General features: G+C 38.9%; 1 protein-coding gene across 3 annotated transcripts in view; it reads right to left on the bottom strand.

The window, feature by feature from the left end:
• Nucleotides 1–13,698, bottom strand: part of SPATA17 (spermatogenesis associated 17) — a 164,563-nt gene that overhangs the window by 142,420 nt on the left and 8,445 nt on the right. For all 3 annotated transcript variants that reach the window (XM_045010250.1, XM_045010251.1, XM_045010252.1), the window contains exons 4-5: nt 8,324–8,374; nt 711–814 (exon numbers count right to left, since the gene is read on the bottom strand). In XM_045010250.1, coding sequence (XP_044866185.1) covers nt 711–814; nt 8,324–8,374 — 155 coding nt within the window. The remainder of the gene's footprint in view (nt 1–710; nt 815–8,323; nt 8,375–13,698) is intronic.

Here is a 13,698-nt window from a genome sequence, read left to right on the forward strand (position 1 = left end):
AGCCCCAGTCACAGGCCAATCCCCCACCGTGCTAGGCAAACACTGTACAAACACATAACAGAAAGATAGTCCTCTTCCCCCAAAAGCATTCACTGTAAGGGTACATCCATACTACCCGCCCAGATCGGCGGGTAGCAATCGACTTCTTGGAGTTCGATATACCGCGTCTCATCTAGACGCGATATATCGAACTCCGAACGCGCTCCCGTCGACTCTGGAACTCCTCCACCGCGAACAGTGGTAGCGGAGTCGACGGGGGAGCTGCGGACGTCGATCCCGTGCCGTGAGGACGGGTAAGTAGTTCGAACTAAGGTAGTTCGACTTCAGCTACGCTATTCGCGTAGCTGAAGTTGCGTACCTTAGTTCGACCCCCCCCCAGTGTAGACCAGGCCTAAGAGAAACAACAACAGGTGGATACAGACAGACAGGGGAGCACAAAGAAACATAGAGACGGTATTGGTCAGCATGAGAAGCAGTGGTCTTACACACCAGCTCCCTAATGGTCATCAGGTTTTCTGTAGGAATGATGGCAACGGCAAATGACCACAGAAATCAATGGAAGTTCTGTATGGGGACCAGATACAGAACGTAGACCTAAGTCTTTATATTTTTCACTGTCAACAACCAATTTCCAATGCAAACATTTTAATCGCCAACACACTTAATTCTGAAGAAGAAATTAAAGTTTTATCACTCTTTTTTATCTTTACCTGACAATCTCATTATTCACAGAAATAGCTTCCAGATATTTCTTCAGTGCGTAGTAATTATGGATATATTTTCGGATATAATAGCCTCGCCATCTTTTCTGAATCTAGAAGAAATATATTTTTACTTTAGTATATTTCATGCAATATAGTAGTGAAAATAGTTTGCAACACTCTTATAAAATACGTTATGTTTTTCAAAGGGTGATGGTGCTTTAAAAAGTGACATCACACATATACGTAAATTTGTCTTTCCATTAATATAGTGATGGTGAGAAGTAAGTTTTGTACTAAAACTGTAGCATGAATTAAATATTAAATGCAAACATTATTAGAGATGTTATCAAGAGATGACAGTGATTATGAGCTAATTGTGATTTAAGTCATTGCCTGCATTGAGGTGTGGCAGGGAGAAGAGGCTGTGCACAGGCATCTACTCCCGGAGTCATTGTACGTGGTGGCACCCCTGTAAGTGGGGTAGGACGTACATCCAGAGATGGCCTCTGTTACAGTGATTTACAGTGCGTAGCATTGTATCACCCCAGCTTTACTATACTCTCAGCTGTATATTGTGGGTCTGATCCTAAGCCCCATGAAGTTAGTAGAAGACTTTCCACTAACTCCAATGTTTTTTTTAATCAGGGTCTCTATGAAGTTTCTGGTAGCACTGCATGTGCTACGGTTCCCTGGGTCCGGCAGGCAAGCGGCATCATCCTGCAAGGTGCCGACCATACACTATATTCATTCTTATTACTAAGAAGCAACACAGTGTGGGGATATTTGTTAAGTAATTAGTCATAATATTTTCATAGAATGCTATCCTTCCAACAAAGCTGATGGGAATTATGTAGAAAAAAGGACAAGGGAAATTTCTTACATGTAAATAATTACCTTAATGTAGTCCTGTTTATTAATACACTATATTAGGTCATATGGTCTCCTAAATAAAGCATCAGGAGAAGGGGATTCATAGCTCTATGTATTTTAAATTTTAGGTCCCAATTCTGACTAGAATTTCCTGAGAATTTAATCAACAACACTGCTCAAACTAGCTCTGCTGCTTAATTCTGACCATGGTAACTCTAAAGTGTTGATTATTTTAAATCACTTTAAAATAATCTCTTAGCACTGTAATATCTGTTTCTTTGGGAATGGAAGTAAGAAGTAATTAGCAGCAGAGTTGTAAGAATTCTTGTAATTTCAGTGCCTGCTGACTAAAAACCAGATTAACTATTATGTGGACATGCAGATACAGAGAGGAGGCAACTTGTGCCTCCCCTATTCAGAGGATGTGGGGGTCAGTGCAGAGGGCTGCTCCCACTCCACATTTTCTTTCCTGTATTATATATCCATATATGTTTTCTCATGTTGACTTCTGTGTATATTTCCTCTTTGCCTTCTCTTTCCCTCCAATACACATGTAACTTTCCCTACATACTATTCTCTATTTCCTTCCTTTTGTCTCCTTTCTTCTCCTGTTTTACCTAAGATCTTTCTCTAGATATGACACTTCTCATTTCTAACTTATCACTCTCAGCCTTATATCACAGCCTTATATCACTCACACCCCCATTCACCTCCCAACACCCATCCCCACAGCCCAATGTCCACACACAGGACTTAGAAATGCTACTAGACACCTAAAAGCCAAAGAGCTAAGTCTACTAGCTAACATACAAAAGACTGGGGTCTCACTGCCCAGGAGCCTGGAAAATTTGAACACACCTGTTCAGTTACCAAAAACAAGGAGGAGGATTTTTCTCTTTTTTTTTGTTGCTCTTGCCCCTAAACACCATCCGTCCTCCCCACTCCTTCCCTCTTGAGGACTCCTGACCAAGATAACAGCACAATATTTTTAGTGTGTGAATGCACTACGTGTTTTCATCTTTGGCCTCACTACTGTTATTAGGCAGGAGTAACTTGGCTGCCATATAGCTGTTCTCTCCTTAAAGCAGTATCCTTCAAACTCTGTCCAACGCTTTGTACCTTATCTTTATTCACATGATACTCCAAATCTGTGCGGTCCATGATCAACCTCTTTATGGAAATTTTTCAAGATTTAAAGACAAAGGGTGAAATCTTGGCCCTACTGGAGTCAATGGCAAAACTCTCAGTATTTTCACTGGAGCCAGGATTTCACTGCAAGTGTCAAATTCTGCCCTCTATTACACTATTATAAATCCAGGGTAACTCCATGAACTTCAATGGAAGTATGCTAGATATATGCTAGTGTAAATGAAAGCAGACTTGATTTCAAAGTTTGTAATGCTATGACTCCATTTTCCCAATTCTGCATGTCAGAGGCTACATGAGGGAATGAATCTATATAATACAAGTTGTTTAGAGAATAAAGTATATCTTCAGTCTTTTACACAAAGGTTCTATTTATATTAAAATTTGCTACATAAAAGTTGCTGAAAATTTTGCTTTTGCAAGAGAGTACAATGTTTTATGATTATATTGCTTTTTAATCCCAAGGTGAATGTTTTAGCACTTCTAAAAAAGACAACTGTGTATGCCCTTCAAAGTAATTAGCAAGTTTCAACAGAGATTGGTACAAAACAATTATTGTCATTGATCAGCACCGAACAGATAATTTTAAACAAAGTCATTGTGTGCTCAGCAGATTACAGCTTGTTAACAGGCAAGTTCTAAATGACCTCTTAAGCTAGTCAAATCAATGATGCATATTCCTCATTAAGTAACATCAAAATGTAAGTGGTCTTATAAATAATGTTTATTTTAAGCACTAAAACAAATGGCAAAACCTTGATATATCAAAAGCCATCTGCTCATGAGATTTTTTATTATTATTATTATTTTATTTTGAGGGGATTACTTTGGTTGCTGAAAATTCACAGCAACCTTAAATCATCCAAACAGAAAGAGAATAATATCTCGCCACTCAATATTCAAAAAGTAAAATTGATTCACAGAAAATAAATTCAATAAGATAAGCTTATGTTTTAAACCATTTCTGAATGCTTCTGTTTTTACAGAGGTGAGAGACAGATAACAGTATCTACGGCCAAACAATCCAGGAGCTCATAGAGATGTGGGATAGCTTCTGAACATGAACACTATGAGTATACCCTAATGTTGAATATTACTCCTCCTATTGCAGTTTTAGGCCATTTCCTAATGTAACCAGCTAGGCTGATACAGTTATGAGCAGGGGCGGCTCTAGGCACCAGCTAAACAAGCAAGTGCCTAGGGCGGCAAAATATATGGGGCGGCATAATGCTGGGGCCCCAGCTCATACCTGAAGTGGCATCTCGGGCTGGATCCTGACCGCTCCGGGGGGCGGGAACCAGCCTGTTGTTCTGCCGCCGGGTGCAGCAGGGCAGGGAGCCAGCTAAGTGGGGAACGTGTCCCCGCTGCTCTCCCACAGGCAGCGGGCACCCCCGACCCCTCAGGCGGGAGCCGGTAGAGCAGCCCTGCCCCGGCTGCAGAGGACAGGCCGCTCCTCCTCGGCTTGTCCCCGCCGCTGCAAGCTGAGGAGTGGCCCATCCTCTGCAGCAGGGGCAAGGCCGCGCTACCGGCTCCGCTTGGGGGAGAGGGGTGGCCCCTGACCGCAGAAGAGCGGCGGGAGCCGGTAGCGCGGCCCTGCCCAGCTGCAGAGGACAGGCCGCTCCTCCTCGGCTTGTTCGTGCCCTGCTCTGGCTGCAGAGGACGGGGGGGACATGGCACCCGGGCGAGCTGCTCCTCCTTGGCTTGTCCCCGCCTCTTCCTCCTCCTCCACCTCCTCCCCTCTGTGCCACCTCCTGCCAGGGGAGGGGAGGGGAGAGGGGAGCAGAGCGGCAGCCCGGGCTGAGCCCAGGTCGTGCCAGGGCCAAGGCGAAGACCAGGGATGAGCGGGGCTGGGATCCAGCAGCAGCCCCAACCCCTGGCCCTGGGAGCAGTGGTGACGGGAGCTGAATCCGCCTTGGGCCAGATCCACAGCAAGGTAAGAGTTGGGCTAGGCGGGAGGGTTTTGTTAAAATTAAATGTTAAAATTACACTAGTAGGAAATGGTTTTATTTCACTAACTACAAATTCTCTGTTTTCATTTTTTTTTAAATTTTGAACAGTCAAAACAAAACTGCAAAGTGCAAACGTGTAAAAGCAAAAAAAAAAAAGCTGGGGCGGGGGAGCAGCCAAAAAACCTAGAGCCGGCCCTGGTTATGAGGCAAAACACTGATTGTATACAAGAGGTTAAGTCCATGAGTCACATTTCACTTTTAATCTAATCTTGATTTTAAAAGTATTTTCTAAAGCTTAGAGTATAATGCACTTACACACTAAATAACCTATTCACGACTTTTATATTCCAGTTTTCTATTAATGTAACTCCATTGATTTCAATGGGTTTACACTCATGTAAAACTGGAGTAAAGCAGTTGTAAATCAGGCCCTATAGCAGCTATCCCTAAACCCAACAGACCTTATTCTCTACTGGCCTGCATCTTGTGCAGCCATTTACACCTGTGCACAAGGAGGCAAAATGGGTATAAAACTCTACCATATCAAAATGGTAGCATTTTACTTGCATAGGTATCAATGACTACACAAGATGTATGCAATGGAGACTCACAGCCAGTGTTTATAAGTAAATTAAAACAATGGACCAGATCTTCTATTGGTGTAAATTGATATATTTGCACTGAAGTCAGTGACACTAGGCAGTTTTACACCATTGAAAACAATGGGACTACGCAAATTTATATTAGCTGAAAATCAGACCCAATACTGTGATTACAAATGTACAAAAAAAGAGTTTTGTTTTATGTTGCATATCAAAGGCCCTACTCTTTTCTTTTGCAGTTTTGCACAAGTATATTTGACCTGAGTATGTAACTGCTTCTGAAACCTGGTAGTGCTGAAAGAGACATAAGACCTATTTCTGAGCTGATTTACAAATTTTGTGATTTTCCACTGACTTCAGCTGCATGAGATGTAAATCAGTGCAGCATTTATCCCATTGTAGAATACTTTTAAAACAGCTATTAACTAAGCAATAAACTCAAACAAAATATGTATTTCTGGGCAATTGGAGCCTACTCACAAAGTGGGTAGGATTTTCCTCTAAGCACCTTCAACTCCTAAGATATGTACCAAGGGTGAGATTCTGTGCTATGACTTTGAGAGAATCAGCACCGAACTCACAACCCAGAGGGAGAGGGGACTAAATGGGTTTAAGTCACTCTTGTGCTCGCCCAACCTTGGGCTGCTCTGAGGGTGATAGAGGCCCTTGGTGTAACCTAAAAAGCTCCAGAGGTCTGTTACAGCAGCCTCCCAAGCCTGCCCTATGGGGATCTCCATGGCACTGCATGCTGAGGTCCTGACCCCAACATACCCCCTATATCAGGGCTTGAGATGGAATCCTTAGAATATAGTCTAGTGCCTGTCTTTTGCAGTTCCTGCATCAAGGAAATCCTCCCCATATCAGGCTTTTAGGGCCCTTTTACAGCACTCTGGCCCTTTTATGCAGAGTAAAGAGGCCGGAAGAGAATGAAGATCTCATTCCAAAGACTATTCATGTTCTTAAAATTACGCATGTGCTTAAATGTATTGTTGGATCGGGACCCAGCGGCCCAGGAATGCAATACTTTACACTGCTAACCACTTATGTAATGGATAAAATAGATTTTGCAGTTTTCCCTTTGACAAACGTTATTATTCTCTGTTTTTATTAAATGAAGTACAAGGATTGTTTGCATCCTTCTTTCTCTAAAGAATCACTGATTACATCATCACTGAGGTCAGCACAGTTCTGCCTATGTATTTAGTCAATTAACTTGTGCTCACTTTGCCAGCTGGATGACTGCTTCTGCAGAATAAATAAATTACGGGGCCATGCCATGCACTAATATGTATCCATGTTTTCTCTTAGAAAAGGCACATGCAGCAGAGCATTTTCCCGTATTTCCTGAGAAAAAATATTTGCAATATTATTAACTAATGAAGTAATTACACTGTCCATTACAAGACCAAAGATACCATCATATGATAGCTGCTCAGTAAGCTGTGTGAAATGCATTTTGTGGTCCCTGTCTGGTTCCTAGGGAACAAACATATATATTGCACAAACTATCACTGCTACTTGCCACCCTTGCTGGCAGTTTCATCAGAGACAAATGCGTCTGGAGACTGAACTACCCCAGCCATCTAGAGGTTTCTTTAGATCAGGGCTGACACACGTTAGCAGGGGTTTTGTGAGAAAAGCTTGCACTGTCACTGCTCATATATATGTTCTGTGCCAAGGCTATCAATCCAGAACCTTTCAAAATCATTAAAATTCACAATGATACATAAAGTCTGCTGTGTTCTTACCTTCTCTGTGGAGTACTAATACAATTCAAAAGAATAAGATGCTTATTTACACTGCACCTCCTCCTACTGTGAAACTAAAAATGAAGGAGGAGGGAAGATTTACATAGGAAATTAGGAAGTTATTGTTTCAAAGCATTTCTGTATGATATCTATAAAAATGCGACAAAAGTTTATTAAAATTTCCTTGAAATTTTTCTCAATGATAGCTTCTACCAGCTGAACGAGAGTTTAGAGGGAGCTCCATATTGATTGATCTTGAAAAATAATGTTAAAATTATTCACTTTTTCTTAGTTTTTGATCTGTATTCCTGCAGTATAAGAATGAAGACTGTGACCGCTGTCTGTGTTTCACTTCCTCTCAAAGACAGCCAATAGCCTCTATGCTCCTCCTACACATTGGCTCACTGGTCCACATTTCAACCAGTTGTAAATATGTCTAAGTTAGTAGCCAAAGGTAGATAAGTAAGAGACAAGAAATGCACAACTTAGCAATTAAAATTTAAAAAGATGTTTTTTCATATGAAACAATCAGACATATAACAGACTTAGAATATCCTAAGTTTATCAACCAGACAAGGTCTGGCTATTCATTAACTATCTTTGAAGGTGTTACAGGCTATTAATGTCTACTCCATTCAGTTCTTTCCTGATTAAAACCACAATGTTAGTAAAAACAACCATTCTTAGTGTTGTTATAAGTTTATTTTAATTGGTTCAAATGTATTTTGCAAATGGATTCAATCAGGCACCCTATCAATTTATGGGGCTAATGGGCTCTATGAATATTAAACTACTGCATTTAATAAAAGTTGAAATATGACAGTGGCTAATATGACGTACTATCATATTATCTAATGATACATAAATGCATGAAAGTTCTACTAATTTATTCCAAAAGAATAGAGCATAAAAGTTAAATTAAAGATGTTATAGACACAGATATCATACTATGATTTGGAGGAGTCAGACAAAGTCATAGTTTACAAAGATGGGAATTCAGTTTATGTTTGTACATACACATACACACATGCATATATGTGGGTTGCTTTTTGGTATTTTTGTCTTTTATCACCATATGTTAAAAGGTACAAGAATTTACATACAAATGTCTTAAATCTAGCAGTAATTTTCAAATACTACCATGATTACTTAGTGTAACTTTAATTTTTAACTATATGCTATTTCCTCCCCTTTACCATCAGCATATCAATCAAGTTTATATATTCTGGTTTGCTCATTTTATTAAAAGCAAATTCGGAGCACAATTGACTTTTCATTTGTTTAACAAGTGAAGAAATATTTACCCTGACAGCCATTTCATTGTAGAAATTCATCTTCATAATAAAATATGCTGTCTGTGAATCAAGAAAAAAAAAGATGGCATACATTTCAGTTACACAAAGATAGTGCTCCTATTTTTACATATAAAAGATAAGAATCTTTATACATAATACATAATAAGAGTTCTAGGCTTAGAGAGAATAAAATCAAACTTTATATTGAAGAGATAGGCTTCCTAATACATAATGCAGGCTTAACCAGAAAAATCTATGGTAGTCAAAGTAGGAGCTAATGGAGATATATGATCATAAAATGCTCTCCGCTGAGTTTGATAATCAATGGTGCTCTACTGAGAGTAGAATAACAAAGCAGAAATATTCACAAGTGCTGGTGACACGTAGTATTATATGATTTATTCACTGGGGTTCTTTTAGCCAAAACTCACAGAAACATAAAAGGAATTCATATTTCAAGACGTCTGGTTTAATGAAAAATTCAAAGAAATGCTGTCTTCAGTTGAAATCGTTCAAGGATACGGATGCGGTGATGGAGCAAAATTGTGCCTTCCAACCATCTGTACTAAATGTTATGTACTTAGCTGCCTCCCGAGTAATTCTGGGAATTTTGTTTCATTTAATATTCATTTTAACATCATAAGATCATAAATACAATGATACCATGTTACAGTGAATCCCCTGATATAGACAACATTTCCTAAAGTCCTGGTTTCCTTCCAAAAAAGTAGAATTCCTCTCATAGTGAACGGATCTCCTGTTATACTGAACAATCACTTGGCAGCATAGGTTATTTTAATGGATACATCACTTTAAACTAAGCTTTCACATCTGTTCCGCCCTCTAATTACAAATGCAAAATGAACATAATTCACAACTGTATCATAAAAAGTAAAATATAAGTACTTTAAATGTAAGTGTATGTTCTTTATTTAGCACAACATGCGGCTTTATGTTTTTCTCATGTTTTAGACACAAATCAAAGGCAAAAGTGCTTTCCCCTGATATAGTGAATTTTTTTCCCCCATGACAAACAGGAATTCACTATAAAAGGGTTCCACTGTAATTAGTGTTATTTGAATTGCCTACTCTGATCCAAAGCAAATTGTCTGTGGAGAGCAGCAGGACTGGATTATTTATCAACAGTCTGGGCAATTAAGAAACAGTTGGCTGCAATATGTTATTTACAAATGAATACAATGATGGTACTTCATTTTAAATTCTCTTTCTTCATTACATTAAGTAAGGCATAAGTCCTGCACTTTAATTAAAGTGCATTTTAAATACTTACTTTAATATTATACAGCTTCACTAATAATATAAACAGAAACAATTGCAAAGATGCAATTTTTATGCAGCAAATTGCAGAAATTCTAATGTATTAAATTTGAAAATGTTTTGCTTTCTATGGACGTTCAAACAGCAGCTCAACTCCAAAATTATGAATTAGAACAGTTAATGGCATCTGTCTTAACTTTTCTCTCCATAAATCTTTCATGACTGGTGTTAGCTGTAGACTACAAATATAGCAATGAAATAATGCATTCCATTCCCAGGAATATTCTGAAGCTGTTAAATTAAATGGATTCAATTTTGCTTCACCTCTCATCCTTTCCAAATTTGGTAAGAATGCAAAAGCTGGTACAGCCAGTTTATGAATTAATTTTTTGTTGGAAGTAGCCAGGGTTTGGTAATGACCTTGGGGCTCCTGTTTTGCCACTGAGCAAGAATAGTTTAAAACACCTTTTTGGCTACTCTCCTGATCTGCTCAGGGAATTCCACTTCTGCATGCTGAGGACGCTTACACTTTTGAGCCAGAACACTATTAAGGAAGGTGATTCTCATAAAAAGGGGCCTTATAATAGCCTGCTCTTACAAGAGCATGCGACTAAGTCAAAGATTAGTCACGTGGAGAATTACGCAGACAACTTCCCTTGCTTCACAATACTATACCTGAAATGTAGAGAAAAGGAGGGAGCCTATTCTCCCTTCTCAAAATGTGTCTCCTGCCTGACTATCCAAGTCTTCTCACAATGAAAAAAGCCCCAAGTGTCCACATCAGGCAAAACCCTCCATACCTTCTACCTAGGGACAAATATCTCTATCTCCCCTCTCTTCTACAAACCTCTTCCTCTGACAGGAGTAACAAGCCCTTCTCCCATCTGATTAAACTGTCATGCACTCCCCCTTATGCCCAGTGACAAATAATCCTGCAAGAACTGTTAAATTTCATACATACAATGTTTTGGACCATACAACTTTAGGAGCCTAACAACTCAAGTTCCACAGAGTGTTGGAGACAGCCAAAAGGGTAGCAAACTTGTTTCATAGCAGTGGTAACTGGTCAGCATCCTAAGAGTCAATTGATCAGGAGTATGGAGGATATAAATAAGACAGAGAGAAAAGTTTGCTCATTTAGATATAACAGTATTTTAACTTTTTTCATTGTATAGGTGATTATGGAAAAAGAGAATGAAGGAAGTAAGAACTGAAATGAAGAAAGGAAATGTTAATTACAGCTTACGATTCTGGAGGAAAAACACCTGATCCTCTAGTAATAAAATGCAAGCATCCCATCAAGCTTCTAGGTCCCAAAGTGGAAAAGGTAAAGAAAGTGAGACAATTTTTTCTAGTATTTTTGTCTCTGGATATTAGCCAGACTGGCACTTATATAGTGAACAATATTAATTAAATCTATATGGTGGAATATGGAGTTGAGTCATTCTAGATAGAGCAGTTTAATAATTGGTGTTCCCTTGGCTGCTATAGCAATTAATGTAGCTATTGTATTTTAATTATTCTAGATTTGGTCATTAAATAATACACATTTTCTTGGTTGCTCTAAGCTGATTTAAAAGATACATAGAAGTGCTGAGAGTAAGGAACTTCTAAAATGAAACAAATGCTAACAAAGATTCCTCTCTCTGTCTTTTTCCACCTCCAAACACTTTGTATATGCATCCAGAATGTGTGACTGTGCAACTGTTAGATCACTCTCTTTTATGCTCAACAGACACCTTCTTTACTTTCCATATGGGTGAAATCACGAGGCCCATAACACAATGCCATGTGTATAGTTTCATAGTACAGGGTTACTGAATACAGATGGGTTAAGTAAGCAGAGGCCACATTTTCCTGCATGCTACAAAGACAGGCTCTGCAAGCCTATTAACCGGGGTGTGAAGGGTGTCATGTGTGGTGGAGATGTGGCCGATAGCGCACCATGTGCACAGACCTACTAGCCACAACCATCACACAGGCCTCAGCAAGTTGTGTATGCTACCAGAGGTCAAATGCCATAATGGTGATCATGGTTCACCTGGGAAGATGATCCATATATTGCTTCTGAGTTTAGAGAGGGAAGAATCTGTTTTCCTCGTTCAACTGTTCACTGATTACCAGCTCAAAGTCTGTATGGACCCTTTTACTCAATAGACTTTCTATTTCAGAGGAAAAAAACAGAAAGAATTCTACCAAGTGCATTTAATGTCAGTTTGTTTGGCAAATGGTGTTGCCCTCCTCATTCTAACTGCAATTCAGGAAAACATTTAAGTAAATGCTTAAGTCTAATCCTATTCACGAAAGCACCAAAACACTTGCTTAACTTTAAGTATGTGCCTATGTGCTTCCTGAATGGGGATAAATTTCTGTATTGTGGCCTTTGTCCTACTATAGAGAGTTTTATTCTAAAATGGACCAGTCGCTTATAAATCGTTATGCATATCCCTGATGTTAGTATGTAGGGGGTTTACTTCCAAAACATAGAACTTCTAGAAATTATTTTTGAATTCCTCTATAAGTAAATCCCAGCACCGTTATCTATCATTATCAACATTCTCCTTTCTTCTCTGTTCTGAAATACTTCCAGGTTTCATCTCCACTAGGAAAATGATCTGTTACTGATGGGTCATTTTCCTCACATAAATGGGTCCACAGTGCAACTACATTCAGGGAGAATCATCACTTCAACGGGAATTGGAATGAGGCCTAACATGTAGCCTAAGTGGTACACAGGCCTTTTGTCACTCTTCTGCACCAATCAGTGGAATTTACCCAAGAAGTCACATTGATGGGGACTACTCAACATGAGTTGCTGAATTTGGCCTTGAGACAGCGTTGAACTGTGATGTATACAAAGTATTAAAATGTTTTTAAGGTAGATCTCTTCAAAGTTAGAAACAAATATATTCATAATTTATACTGTTTTTAGGTACATAGTCCTGAAGCCTTAAAATTCCTTTTCTTACAGGGATTTCTTGCCCTGTGGGCTGTGTTTCATAAAAAAAAACCTCAGATACTATTTAAAAAAACAAAACCCAATTTCTTTTCTGCAGGACAAGGCCCCAGACTGTGGAAAAAATTGTCCATTCAGTCCAGCTTGCATCATAAGGGTAACCAGAATGAACACAAAAGGTTAATTAGAACTTTTAACTTGACAAAAATAGTCAGAAAAATGTACATTTTTCTATCACACCTATCTTTAAAAAATAGTAAGATACATAACTAATTTGAAGGATGTCTCCATAAAGTTATAACCTCAGTTAACTTTATTTACTGGATTTGGGCACTATGAGGGAAATGCACTGGAATACTAACAACTGAAAATACTAGTAGTGATGCACATATGGAGAGCAGATCTGATGAGCCTGAGCTTTTGCTATTTTCCGCATCAGTGCAACTTTCATTTCACAATTTTGAATATAATAATTAAAATGATTTATTATCAAGTAATCATGGGCATTTTGTGCATATGCTTTACCTTGTTTGCTGGCAACTGATACCAATCTAGTCATTATCAGCAGACAAATTTTAAAGTGACCAATTATTTTTTTATCTAACAATTATCATGTCCATCACATCCTGTTTAATTATCATTAGAGTCGTTAAGATAATTGTTAAGAAGAGTTTAACATAAATGTTACTACTATTTTAACTTAAATTTGTCCTAAATTGCTAGACCATTTCATAGTTTGAAATATTCCAAGTTGAGCCAGCCCAGTGGTTTAATAAAGGTAGCACAATATGCTAGTGCACAGACAATTTAGACGCAAGACTCAAGTTCATTCTCTAAATCCAAGGGCATAAATATGTGGGAGCAGTGAGCAAGGAGCCTACTGATTAATAGGGAGAAAGATGCACCTGACATCATTCTGCAGAAACTCACATAGCTAACTCAGAAGTTGTACTGACAAACTCCAGAAGTTGTCAAATCCAGTCCTCCTCAGCCAAATTGCTGGTAAGTACAACATAAGATACTGAGGAGGTGAAGTTCTTCCATGCTCACCACTGTACAACTGAGAAGCGTTATGGGGTATTTTTGTTTCTCTTTGAGTCATCTGGCATTGGCTACTTCCAGAAACAAGATGGATGGATGATCTGATCTA

The sequence above is a fragment of the Mauremys mutica genome, chromosome 3 (assembly GCF_020497125.1).
Source record: "Mauremys mutica isolate MM-2020 ecotype Southern chromosome 3, ASM2049712v1, whole genome shotgun sequence".
NCBI lineage: Eukaryota > Metazoa > Chordata > Testudines > Geoemydidae > Mauremys > Mauremys mutica.